The following is a 15,555-nucleotide window of genomic DNA, read 5'->3' as shown; positions in this document are numbered from 1 at the left end:
CTGCTCAGAGATCAGGACTCTTATAAACAGGGTGTGAGCCTACAGAAGTACTGTATACATTCACTTCGGGCAATAAAGAATGTTTTACCTGTCCTCATTCATGCAAATAATGCTGCTTCAACATTTCCTGTTTCCTTGCAGCAACGTGTAAAAAAGATGATCAACTTTGGAAATCTTCAGTGACGATATATATAAAACAGAAGAATCCACCACATGGAATTTTCAAGCTAATTGTAATCTCAGTCTTAAGCAAATGTTAGCCTTTCAGTTATTCAGGTCCAAGTTTAACTTTCATTAAACTAAACAAGTGAACCATTCAAAAAATAACAGGCAGGCACACAAATTATTGTGTGTGTTGAGGAATGGATTCAGAGCACGGCATTCTACAGAAACAACTTTATTAAAAAATAGTACAATTAGAATCTCTTCATTACAAATTTTATTTTACTCATTTTGTAAAAAAATTACATATTTTATGCCTAAACTAGTTAACTGGAAATAAGGTAAATCTACGACTCACCCTGAAGTCTATTTACAGTTCAGACAAAATTCAATTGAATGGAACTATGTAATATTCACATGAAATCTGCAACAACAGATGTAATAAATATGTACACAACATGATTTATATTTGTACAATATATCACACACAATGGGAAACAAAGACTAGTAAAAACAAAATGATGGTTTGCACAATAGGAATTTCCAAAACAGGCACTATAATATATATATTAAATAATGAATATAACAATACAAATTTTTTTCAACCATGATCTGTATGAATCATTTCCATTATTATGAAAATTAAAACAGTAACAAATATTTTCATGGTAAATAGTTTACCACTGACCCACTTTCATATATAGGTAGAAAATACAATTCAGCTCTTTCATATAATTGTGTGTCTGTTTTAATATCTGCATTGCCCTAAATGAAAATGTTCTTAGAATATTAGCACCTGATACTGTGAGTCAAATCCTATTCATTGTAAGTTGATGATTTTCATAAGCTCCAAGACTACTGAGATATAGCCTTTTGGTTTCTTTTAACATTTTTTGAAGGTTGCATACTGCAATAATTAATAGGCATGAGCGACAAGCATGTGGAATGTGCGGATAGTTTCAAGAAATGTTTGTGTGTGTTCAGAATACAATGAAATTGAGATAACAAAAGAAAAGGCAAGACTGAAAAGGCACTAATGAGAGATGCACCATAATTTTGAGATGATTATTTCACACAGAAATAAGACTAAGTGAAACTTATTTAAAATATGGGTAAAATTGGGGAAAAAAAGCTGCACATTTCGTAGGAAATTTATGTCCCAGTTAGATCCTTGGGATAAGCAAATGCAAATGATGTAACTTCAGAGGAGAGAGAGATTGAGAGAGAGAGATATGTGAGTATACAATTGTCTAAGGCATATAAACTGCCATTGGAAGCGGTATTCTCTGATACTGTTTTGATTAACAAATATGCATTTACTGCTGACATCCGCTTTACGTTAGATTTAAAGTTTGGCAAGAATCATTCACATGCACACAGTTAAATTTCCAATGGCAAGATGATGTGCTTTTTGACATATGAACATAATCAAAAGGGAAACAATATAATCAACAGAGCATTTTGCAGGACACATCACGAAACCTTACATTTACAGTGACTTAATAGATAAGAATTAAGTGTGTGTGTGTAACAAAATTTAAAAATGCTACAATCTGCTCTAAAACTCAAATCCCATTTAAATTCTTTCATAATAAGTCACCTAAATGAAGAAATCGTTAGTTCTGCACCATATATAGACTTCTTTAATTGATAATTTTTCATATAGCGTGCCACAAATGTAGGCAGTGACTTCACTATCACCTGATTGCACAGGTAATTTCTGCTCATGTGAAGAAGAGGCTTTGAAAACCCCAGGAAAATTTGGTAAGAAGTTTTAATGTATTTTAACAAGGGAAAAATTTAATTGTTAATATCCCACTCAGTCACATGAATTATCAGCTACGGTCAAGCGATATGGATAAGGATTGTTGTCAATACACTTTGAAGAACATATAATGTGAAAATGTTGATATAATTAGTATGACATTACACAAAATAAAATGACTGTCCAAACTGTATTAATTGAATCACAATAATAATACTAATGCCACTGCTAAGAAATAAATGAGTATGATAACAGTGTTGAAACCCATGCATGAAGCTGCCAGACCCACACATGTGCAGCCCCCCCTCCCCCATTACACACACCCGTGCATGTTGATTGGTTTTTATTTATCTTATGTTTTGAGATTCCTTGGCTTCACAACAGATTTCTTTCTTATCCACATAGACTTTGTCCATATATATTTTTGAGGACTGCAGTGTGGAAAACTTCTGCACCAATTGTAATTAGAGCTTTTGCTTGTTAAACAGGAACTAGAGTGTTCTCTAGACCCCTGACTAGATTTCTGACATACATTAATGAGATAAAGGATCACAATGTTAAAGATATTTTGCATGAATTTTAGCAGAAATTTGAAATCACATCACATTATCAGTCAGAGCATTGCTAATCACTGTGATTAAGCTCAGTTACTCTTATCACCAATTGTGCAATTTGAAAAAGACTTACAAGATTTTATGCAGGTTTCGCTGTTGTTTAATCCTTCATGAGGAGGAAGTTCAACTTTAACAATAATTATCGACAACTGTAAAAATACCTTCCCACATCAACAAAAGTTAAGCATCATTCCATAAACACAACACCATCAGTTTCAAAGTTTCACAGACAGACATATTCTAATATTACCAAAACAATACACAGTTGTGTGTCACTGATCAGGCCATGGAATTTTGTACTTGACAGTTGCTAGGAAGTTTATTATGAGACAGCAGAAACAAATCTCTGTTGGAGATTGTATCACACCAACATTGCACCATCAACGATAACATCTCCAAAGCAAATATTTGTATACACGTTATCCACCAAGTCAAATCAATTACCAATGGAGACCTATAACAGCATGTTCAGACAATCAATATGCCATCCAAGATGAACTAGATAGCTAGTCCCTCGTAAGAGGGACCATCAGATTCAGGAGATTCTAGTCGCATGCGAAGGTGATCTAATGTATTGCTGAGGTGTTTTGTTATCTGGTCAGTTTCTTCACTAGCTTCTAGATTTGGCAGTTCCTCACTGATCTTTGCAATTAGTTGATTCAGCATTGTCACAGTAACCTGAAACAAAGAGTCACAATGATAAATTATGCTTTCACCAATCCTCACCCTCATAGCTAACAAAAAGCAAACCAAATACCTCATACAAGCTCTATTCAGAAAATAATGGAACTATTTTCCAGATGTTATTAATTTTACAGATTATTGGTCCTTCTCCTCTTTAAAGTCCTCCCATCACCTGTTTAACCTAGTGATGTTGCCATTTCATGAAGCAGTCCTCGACAGCTTTATTCGAGATTGCCCGAGAGATCTGCGATGAATTTACTTTGACATCCTCAATACGCTGAAAACAGTGGCCTTTCAGCACTGATTTTAATTTCAGAAATAAGAAGAAATGACAAGGACCTAGGTATGGGAAGTGAGGCCAAGGACCTAGGTATGGGAAGTGAGGCCAAGGACCTAGGTATGGGAAGTGAGGCCAAGGACCTAGGTATGGGAAGTGAGGCCAAGGACCTAGGTATGGGAAGTGAGGCCAAGGACCTAGGTATGGGAAGTGAGGCCAAGGACCTAGGTATGGGAAGTGAGGCCAAGGACCTAGGTATGGGAAGTGAGGCCAAGGACCTAGGTATGGGAAGTGAGGCCAGGAGGACAGCCATCTGATTTTGACGCAATACTGAGAAACTGAACAAGCTGAGGGTAAAGCTGCATTGCTGTGGTGCAAGAACCACAAATTCTCTTTTTGCAGGTTTTTCCATGCAATCACAGCAAAATGCCTTGACATTACACACGGTTCACTATTTCACCTTTTCTGAATGTCAAAGTCATCAGTTGTAGCGGATGTGGCCTTTCTGCTCGAGGATCATCTTTAATTGGCGGCTTTTAGATCTTGAAACTCATTTGCACAATTGCATGCAACATAGATCACCATCTCCACAAGCTTATTTCAGAAGATGTAATATTTCTGTAGTAGTTTTCCCCAGTTTGATGCAAAATTTTATGTTGCACCATTGCTCCAGAAAATCACACATTTGAAACAACTCCACGAACACACAAAATGATGCACTCAAATAATGATATCAAGAAAACTAAATGAGATAATAACACATTGTTATAAAACAGGTAATGTGCAAGGTAGTGTTGCCAACTGCATATCACTAAGTATCTCTATTGGCATGCAGTTCAAAATGTTCAGTTATTTTCTGCATAGACCTCATAAGCATTGTGCATAGTAAAATAATTTATTAATGATTTGGTTCAGCTGTATTGCAATAGAGAGGTCCCGATAAACTCTCATTCCTTCACCCCTGGCCAATGGAAGTAAAAGTATTCTAGACCCACAAAAAAATTTCAGACTTTTTTTCCTTTTTTTGGGTGGGGGTTTACTTATGATTATACAGTGGAATCTTGTTAGCACATCCCTTCCTCATAGTATTTTCATTTTTGGAAGACCCAGTCCCAATTGAATTAAACACACATCAAAATATCTTGTTTATAAATTCTCTCTCCCCACTTAGCACATTAAAATTTGGTGGTATTGGTCCTGTTTGGCTGTTGCAACTTTTTCCGCAGAGAGTTTGGAAGTGGACATTTGCAGCTGAGGGGTGAAGAAATGTGTGGGGAGAGACAGCATATTCAGTGCCGGCAACTTTGTGTGTCTTACAGTTTTGGTGTTTGGTGTAGTAGTACTAGTAGTGGCGTAAGGAAGTAGTTTGTATAGGATGACAATAGAATGACTTCCACTACTACCAACAAGTACCGGCTGGAGGCAGGGGCAAGTTGTAGAGGCCAAACAAGAAACTATTTATTAACATGTAACTCAGTCACTGGTGTTCTTTGTTCATATTTAGCATTTGACTATCAGCCTGTGATTCTTTTCTGTACCGACATCATGGACAGAAAGACAGTGAGATAGTTAACTGAAGGAAAGTGCAACATTATTTAGGAAGTGACAAAAAATTCTCTTCATGTGAAGCATGTTGATATTGCACAAGACTTTTACTGAGCAAACAAAAAATGATTGACGCAATATGTTTGGAAGGAGGAAATGGCTAACAAACACGAGTGTACGATGGCAGTTTCCAGAACTGGAAAATGTGCTACTGAATTGGATAAAACAAGCTCATGCTTTGAGTATTTCGACTGATGGTACTGAGGTTCATGCTACAGCAATATATCTGGCACAAAATCTGGGACTCACAGATTTCAAAGCATCCAATGGTTGGATCGAGAGTTTGAAGAACTGACACAATTTACCTTTTAAATGTGTTTTGTGTGAGGCTTGAAGTGTAAATACACTGTTCAGTCATGGAAAACTAATCTTCCACATCAATCATTGAAAGGTACAGTCCCAATGATGTTTTTAATTCAGATTAAATGGGTTTTTTTGTCACTTTCTGCCTGACAAAAATAAATAGAGTTCAGAGGCGAGAAATGTCACAGGGGAAAATTTAGTAAAGAGAAACAGTCTTATCATGTTGTAATGAAAGTGGAACATAAAAGCTGGTGCCACTAATTGGAAAGGTGAAGAGTGCACAATGTGTAAAACTGTGTGGACATTTCCATGTAACTATACATTTACCCATGCTTTCATATTAAAGACAACTACATTCGAACTATTCATGCATGCAAGGCTGGGTGTTGGAAATAAGGAAATCATTCTTTTTACTGATTAGTGTGCAGTGCATCCCCAAGGTATGTTGTACCTGTGTAATATAAATGTAGAGTTTTTTTCCTCCTAACTGTACGAGTCACCTTCAGACACTCGACCATGGCAGTATAAAATGACAAACAAAAATACAAGATGATTTATGTACACAGGAATTTGGCCTGTCTTCATACTACAATGAGAAAGGTAATGATCTTGGACACTATGCATTTTGTAAGACATGGGATTCTGTACAATAGAGCACAATCTCAAGTTGTTTCAAAAAGGCTGGCTTTCATTTGGTACTTACAGAAGACATCACGCCAGAAAATGAAGTAATTGCTGCTGAACAGTGACAGCAAATAATGGGGCAACAACAAAACAAACACTGATTACCTTAGTTTTGATGCATATGTTGATTGTGACAAAGGTGTGGCCACCTGTCAGTCCATGATAACTGATTAAGTCTTGCAGAAACAGATGGCAGAGAAACAACAAGAAAGTGAATATGTGGAAGAACCAGAAACATTGCCAGTTTCTACACTATATCGAAAGCTACTGAAGCAATGGACTTAATTAGGCATTACATGCCAAGTTCTGAAGTCAACAGAAGTGATGACTATATTAACTAAGAGTGACAATACAATATTAAAATTAGGACAAAAGATACAGTCAACTATTGATATGTTCTTCAAACCTTTGTCACGACAGGACTATGTACTGTAAGATGTACAATATACCGATAGTTTGTTTTAAATGGCAACCCCTATTCAAATACCAGTAGAGATTTACTAATGTAACTATGATGCTAAATGAACACATTAGAATAAAGAAGCATAAATTTAGAAAATATGGCGACTTTTGCTGAATCCAATATGTCAGATTTGTATATTTCTGCCACCAACTGGAATGCACTAGTCATATGACACAAGAAACTCGCCTCTAGCCTACAGAGTGCAAACCTGCCTGGTAACATGATATTTAACTTTATTAATGAAGTTGGAACATGTTTAAATTGTTGTTTCAAAATATGTATAATAAGGGTATGGCGTTATGTGTCTATTCTTAAAAGTTTTTTCTGTGACTGGTATAGTGACTGATAGTAGCTTTAAAATTTTAGTAAAACCATTCTCAAAAAGATCCTTACCTAAGAGCTGCAAGTGCTGATGCAAATGAATACTGTATTTTAAAACGGTAACATTCTTCAGCCAACTGGCACTAGTCCCTTGTGCTGGGAAAATATTACATTAACCTCTTCCCAGGATTAGGAATGAGTGTCAGCTGCTTGAAGAATGTGCCCTTTTGAAGCTGCTCATTTGTATTGTTCATGGTAGAGCCTAGGCAGGGTCCTTTATTAGATTTGTTATACTAATGTTTAAATTATATTCAGTCACTTCACTTGTCGAAGAAAAAAAACTGTGTGGATATGTTACTCACCATAACTTAGTTATACGTATCTAGTAACATTGGCGTAAACTCGTCGCCACTTCATGAATAAATATAAACATCACATTCCAGGTTTGTATTCTGGACTCTAGAGGCTACGCTCTCATGTTACATGACTTCCCTGCATTTCAGTTGGTTGATGGCAGACATTTGTGTGTCCAACATGGATTTAGCCAGTGCTTTCAGATTTTTGTTCCTTGCATACTAATGTGTAATTATGAGAATTTCTGGGTGTGATTTTCCGAACATATTTCAGAAAGGTGTATTCTGAATTATAATTTTTTGAGTTAGCTCATATCCTCAATTATGGGACCTTTAATTCTGCATTCTCACAGTCGAAAAAATCAAATCATTACAAATTAGATATTTTTCAGAAGTATGTTCTGTCACTTATGACATTCAACATCTGGCATCCCTTCAAAAATGTGCATTAAGATTCCACTGTACTATAAAATTACATTTGCAACACACATTCTTTCTGAGACAACTGTAAAATAAAACTCAACTGACACAATAAATGAGCAAATTGCTATGGCTAATGGGGTCATTAAGTTTGCCTGTAATCAGTAACACAGAAATGTCCCAATGCTCAGCTCAAACCTGTTGTTTAACTTGGTTACAGCAACTTGAGAAACAATGCACCAAGTTCAATGGTAGTCTCACTGAACCTGTTACTTTCACCAACACACTTTGTAGATTGTACCGATAGCTTTCAAGACCTTTTCATAAGTGTCTTATTGAAAGAAAACTGGTTGAGATTTGTGACATAACTGCTGCAACCCTGTACTTGGTACAGATTGCTGTCTTTGACATATGTGTGTGATATTCATTCGTGACAAGTCAGTTTATGATAGAAACTTGCTTGGTACCGGTATTACTTCTCTGTATGTCCTAACCCCCCTCCCCCAATGGTTTCACTGTTTTTCCTTGCTGAACGTATGCACAAGGAGGGCCACAAAGGTATAATACTTAAAAATAAAAATTCTAATCTGGCAGTACAAGATTATATGTCAAAATATTATTTGAGAATTTTTATGTTGGTACCTGTTCACATCCCTTCTCATAGAAGTATATGTAATGATTGAGCAATTCAACAAAGAGCTGCATCTGAACCAATGGATCCATGCACTGACTGCTGATCCGAACACCTTTCTTCAGGCATTCCAAAACACGCCTTTCATCATGAATCTGAAAGTAAAGAGTTATTTTAGCTGAATTACAGGAAAATTATAAGAAAATATCTAGATTTTTTTCTGTGGCAAGCACAATCCAAATTCCTTTCCCAATTATTTTCAAAAGTGAGCTAGTTCTCCAGCTTTGTTCTTAGGGCAACATTTTTTATGACATGTATGAAATTACATTGCCATCATGAACAAAGTGTTGACACACACACACACACACACACACACACACACACACACACACACACACACACACACAGACAGATTCACTTGAGAAAATTACAAAATTATGGGATAGAATTGTTTGGCTAGTTTGTGTATCTTAATACAAAGATCTTTGCCTTCCTTTGTCCTCACAGGGGGTAGGTGTGTCTCATTCTAGGGTCTGAGTGAACTGCCTTTACTTTTTTCCCTCCATAAGGAAGGCACTAATGGTTCCAAATAGATTATATAGGGTGCCTGCATTAAACATACAATAATATAAAATGTAATCACTTCAAATGTAATTGAGATTCATTGGCAGTTTGTTTGTTTTCTGTGTTTGCTTGCGGCAGTTGATACTGGCTGCACATGTAACTACTTTGCTTCACATAAGCGCGTCAGTAGTCATGTAAACTCCACAGCAGCAGGTGTTCTGTGTGCTTTCTCTTGCAGAGGTAACATCTATTACATGGACACAATCCTTGGCACAAGTACTGGTTGCAACCAACTGGCAATGTTCACATTTATATGGCAATCAAGAAATAGGACAAGCAGCTTCGGGGAAACTGGAGGTTTGCTCTCGATGGGGAGAGGTAGTCCATCAATTACATGGCCCCCTTGAAGTTCAGACATTATCCCAGTGTGTGTGTGTGTGTGTGTGTGTGTGTGTGTGTGTGTGTGTGTGTGCAGCTAGTATTCTAACATTACCTCTGTAACATTTGGAACAGTTTCAACTGAAGTTGGTAAACATGCGACTTAATAACAGGAGACAGTTACCATGTAGGTAATACACACCTATTTGTGAAGATGGAGGGGGGGGGGGGGGGGAGTGGGAATGTAGTAATATGTAGGCAAAATTCTGGGGTGTCTGGAACAACTAACATTAAACTTTGACTTATGAAATGGAAAATAAATTGTTATGGTAAGATGTCTCAGTGCTCTTAGGGGTGGGATGCCGTGGTGCATGTGAAGCAGGTGAAATGCAAAAACATTCAGAAACAAATTATGGGGGGGGGGGGGGGGGGGTGGTTGTTGTTGTTGTTGTTGTTGTTGTTGTTGTTGTAGTTGTAGGAGGGAGGGCAGGACTCATAGGAGATGTGGGTAGGGAAGGATAGTGGATGAAATTTGAAAATAACTGATATTAGTAATAAATCCACAACTTCTCAGGTCACTGGGCTGTTTAGCAATCATTCTCATGACATTTGTGATGGTGTGGATAGAGTATAATATAAAAACAAACAGAAACTGTGGTGAAACTTGCCGCGAAAGGCAAAGGTCCCGAGTTCGAGTCTCGGTCGGGCACACAGTTTTAATCTGCCAGGAAGTTTCATATCAGCGTACACTCCGCTGCAGAGTGAAAATCTCATTTGAGAAACTGTAAGTATTAGTGTTGCATCCATAAAACTTGCATAATGATCCTGATGACAAATTGTCTACACAGTTAGGTAGGGGTATTGGATGAGGGTGGGATGGGCCAGCTGGCATTTAAAGCATAAATTGTGACATGCATGGGGCACTTTCAACTGAATTTTGTACACATGTCAATATGTTGAGAAACATTCAGTTTATGACATGCCTAACACCAAAAGATGTGGGGGTGGCAAAGTGGTGACATGGAAAAATAACTGAAAATGAGTGATATTAATGTCACGTCTATAACCTTCAAGGTCATTGGTTGCATTTTGATAGTTCCAATGACATTTCATCCCTACTGACAGGGCAGGTATAGTGGGGGTGACATGTCAAAATAATCTAAATTAGAGGTGAATCTGAAGTTTTTGAGGCTGCTAGCTGGTTTGACGTAACCGAACCGTCAGTTAGTTACAGAAGACAAATGAAATTCTCAAACCAGGAACTCTTAATTAGTGAAATGGTGGCAAAATAACATGAAGTAAGGGAGTATTTTTGTGAATATCCAGGGAAAAAGTGTGTGTATAGAAACAGGTGGTGGTTTGTAATGAGAATTTCTGAAGAAAAATTAGAAACAGTTCCACCTGTGAATTTTGTTGTCTTTATACCACACAGTCGTAAAACTGCAGTCAAGGATGGCACTGATTAAGAAAATGGAGATATAAATGTGAGAAATGACAAGAAGGGGGAAAAAAGAAAATACTGGTGACAATTACAAACGTGTGCATTGAATCGATCAGTTTAATGAGAGAGTCCTTGCAAAGACGTGGAATGCAGAAGAATAACTATAGAAAACTGATTGTTGGAAATATTTAAATTGCAGGGGCCATAATAATACAGAAATTGTTGAGTGCAGCTTATATAGGCACGAATACTGATTTCTACAAATTCACTTACTCTGTTTATGAGATTTGAGACAGACTCATGGTTTGATATACATCAATGGATAAATAGAAATATTAAGGAGGAGGGAAGTTGAACCTAGTCCATGCACTAATTCATAGGTGGTGAGGCATAGCGCCTTCGCATCGCTCCTGTCACTTGTTAGGACGATACCGTTATAGGTATGAGTCATCGACAGATGTCACCAGCTGACATGGACCTGAGTTACAGAGCTGCATGTAGTTGTATTAGTAGGCGGCAGAGGTCATTAGTTGACGGACAGTGATAGCAGCCGTAGTTAAAGCAATGTTGTATAGTTATGTCTGACTAATATTTAATGTATTTGCATAATTATAATTGTTTTATATGTGTAGTAATTAGCAGTTTGTGTGTGTGTTGTATGAGTGAAGAAGAACAGAAGTAAATGAAAATTGTTTTGTTTGTTCATGAAGTACCAGCTAAACTATACAGGGAATTTACTATAATTAAATGTGCAGTCAGTTTATGGTACTAATAAATCCTGAGTAGAACACAAATTAACCGGTAATTTCGGAAAGAGTAATTTTATATTTGATACTTTCCTAAATTTATTTATTTAGCAATTGCCATAGAAAGAATTGTTTTACTATGATTGGTCATTGAAGCAAAGCACAGGTTAGCGCGGTATAATACTACAACCTGATTGCTGTTTGTGATATCAGCCAATCAGAAAAATGCAGGCTCGCGCCAATCTATGCTGGGAACAAAGCCTTTGGTGTGATCTAGGAAAAGTTGGGGCTGAGGGTTCAAACTAGTAACATCTCATTGAAAGCAGCTCCGACGAAAGTACTGTATATCGCGGAAAAATGCTAATTACGAGTTCGCGAAGCAGTATAAAGCGTATTTAAGTGAACGGTATAGTGAAAGTCACGTGGAATTTCTGATGGAATATCAAAATTATTGCTTTTGACTGTTAGTTAAAACCGTGTGGCGTGTTGTGCGATCTAAGACTGGAACAGGTATTACGTGTAGAGCAGAGTGCACAACATTTGAGCGAGCATTTTCATAACTAAACGATCTAGTGAACTCTATTAACTTTGGTAACGGGTGTAAATACCATAAACTGGCTACGTGTGTGATTGTGGTGTGCATGGAAGCTTTACATTGTGTAGACACTTAGTACAGACTTGGCAGTATTAACTGTGATCTTTATCGTAAAAATACACCTGAAAAATTTACATTGCCGAGTTAAAACTTTTATTTCAGTAGCTGGCCACATCCCATTTACCGGACAATTCTATGTATGTTGCGACCTGCAGTAGACAGTAGTGGTCTAGTATTTTCTACTACAGCTTTTAGCTATACAAATGAACATTGCTGGACATTGGCAGGGCGGTAAAAGGAAACGTGCTGCACTGCAGTGGGAATTGCTAGAACTTTAAACATGCGATGAAGTCAAGTAGGTATGTTTTGCTGGTCACATTTGTTGGGGTTGGTAAGTGATTTTGATACATGCATGCCAATCAAGTTATGTATGCACTTAAATTCCACATCATTAAACTAGATTTAACAGTTCATGTGTGTACTGCCAGTTAACAGTGTCCAGCAGATACACTATTTCAGTGATCAGACATGTGGCCATTGTCAGGTGTTCTGACGAAATGATCCCGTGGGGGCAGAAGACTGACTATTGTACTATCCCCTTGTGGATCACACTGTTTGCCCATGAGCACGCACTGACAGGGCATTGTGGCTGCGGCAGCATGCAAGTGGGCACCCCACCTGCCGTGGCTGCCAGCTCATGTCGGCACCTCATCCACTGTGGCTGCCAGTTCCTTATGTCTGCTGAGTGTTTTCTTAATCAGACCAAGTGCTGGTTGCCAAGCCTTGCTGAGACTTTACCTGCATTCTCAGTTGACAAGATTGTCTGTGGTGCATACTGCAATGGTCTCTATAATCATGCTGCCTAGTATTTCAAAGTTTATGTTCAAATCCTGGTGTGTGTGTGTGTGTGTGTGTGTGTGTGTGTGTGTTTTCTGCTGCACGAATCTTGGACAAACAGTGCTCTGTGACTGCCAACTTGTTGGGATACATCAGCTGAGTGTGCTGCTGGTGTTCCTGGCATTGATCTTCTACATCCACATCCATACTCTGCAAACCACCACAACTTGCACAGCCATTCCATTCACACATGGAGCATGGGAAGAATTATTGTTTTAATGCCTCTGCGCATGCTGTAATTATTCTAATCATGTCCTCATGATCTCTATGTGAGTGAATGTAGAGTAATCATTTACAGTCAGTTCTTGAAACTTTGTTAGTAGACTTTCTCGGGATAGTTTACATTACCTTCAAGAGCCTGATTACTGTGACTCTCTCCCACATGTCATATCAACCTGTGATCATTTGTGCCACCTTTCTCAGTATATGTTCAATATCCCCCACTTGTCCTTTTTTCTACAGGTCTACACATCTGAGCAATATTGTAGAATGGGTCACACAAGTGATTTTAAAGCAATATCCACTGTAGACTGACTGCACTTACACACTATTCTAACAGTAAATCGAAGTCTACCACTAAGCCTACATGATCATTCCATTGCATATCCCTATGAAGTAGTACACCCAGGTATTTGTACGAGTTGGCCAATTCCAACTGTAACTCACTGATATTTTAGTCATAGGATACTACAGTTTGTTTTGATTTGTGAACAATTTTTCATTTCTCAACATTTAAAGCAAGTTGCCAATCTTTGCACCACTTTGAAAGCTTCTTAAGATCTGACTGAAAATTTATGCAGCTTCTGTCAGACAGTACTTCATTACAGATAACTCATCTCCAAAAAGTGTGAATTACTATTAATATTGTCTGCAAGGTCATTAATATACAACATGAAAAGCAAGGGTCCCAACACACTTCCCTGGGGCACACTCTAACTTACTTCTATATCAGACGATGACACTCTATCCAAAATTTTAGTTCCTGTCTCATGCTTTAGGGACTGAACACTAACTTTAGTGCTACTGACAGCCTTTACATATGACCAGAATTTCTTTGGGTTCTGCGAAGGATCACTTGACAATATTCTGCTACGGCAGTCATTGAAGGCATCACGTATTGCTCTCTTGACAGCCAAACATGTTTCATTCAGCATATCTCTATCTAAAGCCCTAACGTTTTGTTTTAGATCTATTATGCAGTAATCTGTTTCTTTAGAAGCTTCTTTACAGTAACTATATAGCATGGAGGTTCCCTTCCATTATGAACTGTTCTACTGGGTATGCATCTATCGAATGCATGGTCAACTATTCTTTTAAACTTGAGCCAGAGTTCCTCTATAGCCTCCTGACCTGTGCTGAAAGTTTCAAGTTTCTTATTGAGATACGACACTACCGATTTTTTATCTAGTTTACTGTTTGTTTGGGTTGTCCTTTGTACTCTGGTAATCATTGTTGCCATAACCGTGTCATGGTCACTGGTAACAGTTTCAATATGGACATACTCAAAGACATCAGTTGTATTTGTTGCCATTAGATCCACGATGAGAAATGAAAAAGCAAGTATATGGGGGCAAGTCAGATGAAAATAGATAGTTGGGTAAAAAGTAAGTAAATTGCTTATTATTTCACAAGTTATCACCTTAAATATTAATACATTTATCCCATTATCAGAGACAACTGTCACTACAATGTTTGTGGTTTCGTAGAGAACCCTGATTGTACCCAGAAATCAGTGCCTACGAATGCCTTTCTTCAGGGCTCCAAAAATGTGGAAATCACATGTGTAGAGATCTTGACTGTATGGAGGATGTGTTAAGGTTTTTGAGCAAAACTTCTGCACTGTAAGCTTGGCAACTTTTAGGTGGGTATTATCCTGCAACAGAATGGTGCCATCCCTCAACATTCCTGGGCCTTTTGTACTTGATGGCATTCATAATTTTTTTGCAAAGTGTCCATGTACCTCTGTGCGTTAATTGTGGCATTTTGTTCTACACAGTCAATGTGCAGAGCGCACTCTTGCATTCACAGGAAAAGGTCATCATAACTTTCCCGGACCTGGTGTGCCTGTTGTTTGAATTACACTGCAGAAGTTTCACTGGGAAGCCCTTACACAAAACCCAATCCACACAGTCCTGATCTCTCCCCATCCAATTTCCATATTTTCTGGAGCCCTGAGTTATGATATTCACTGCCATCAATTTTCTTTGGACAAAGAGGTGCATGGCTGGGTACAATCACAGTTCTGTAGGCAGCCGCAAACTTTTTCAACTGGCCATTTCATCTCACAGAGGAATAAATGTGTTAACAGTTATGGCAATTACTTTTGAAATAACAAACAGTTTATTAACTTAATTTTTTTCAAACTGTTGCATTTCACTTGACTGTCCCATTATAGGTTTCTATGAGCAACAAATTTCTTTTCTGAAAGCAGTTTGGTTTTACTCGGTATTCCAATATACCTTGTTATTCCCCATTCTTTTGGCTATTTTACAGCATAATCTTTGTTCAATGTGACCGCCTCGTGCCACCTTACTGGGAGGGCCGGTATGTTCACATGATACCATTCTACTCGTTGACGTCAGAGCTAATGTCTTGCTGCATCAATAAGTTCCCCACCATTGACAGCAGATTTTACAGGTTTGCACGACCTTG

At 37.8% G+C, this 15,555-nt stretch overlaps 1 protein-coding gene across 2 annotated transcripts in view; it reads right to left on the bottom strand.

Moving 5' to 3' along the window:
- Window positions 1–383: 383 nt before the first annotated feature.
- The window catches only part of LOC126091844 (vacuolar protein sorting-associated protein 35), a 93,606-nt gene continuing 78,434 nt past the window's right edge, over window positions 384–15,555 (bottom strand). For both annotated transcript variants that reach the window (XM_049907100.1, XM_049907101.1), the window contains 2 exons: window positions 8,294–8,437; window positions 384–3,219 (listed from right to left, as the gene is read on the bottom strand). In XM_049907100.1, the coding sequence (XP_049763057.1) occupies window positions 3,040–3,219; window positions 8,294–8,437 (324 nt within the window). In that variant the 3' untranslated portion in view covers window positions 384–3,039. The remainder of the gene's footprint in view (window positions 3,220–8,293; window positions 8,438–15,555) is intronic.

This window comes from Schistocerca cancellata, chromosome 7, assembly GCF_023864275.1.
Source record: "Schistocerca cancellata isolate TAMUIC-IGC-003103 chromosome 7, iqSchCanc2.1, whole genome shotgun sequence".
In the NCBI taxonomy this organism is placed as follows: Eukaryota; Metazoa; Arthropoda; class Insecta; order Orthoptera; family Acrididae; genus Schistocerca; species Schistocerca cancellata.
The sequence above is the reverse complement of the archived record's forward strand: the minus strand, read 5'-3'. Positions and strand labels throughout refer to the sequence as shown.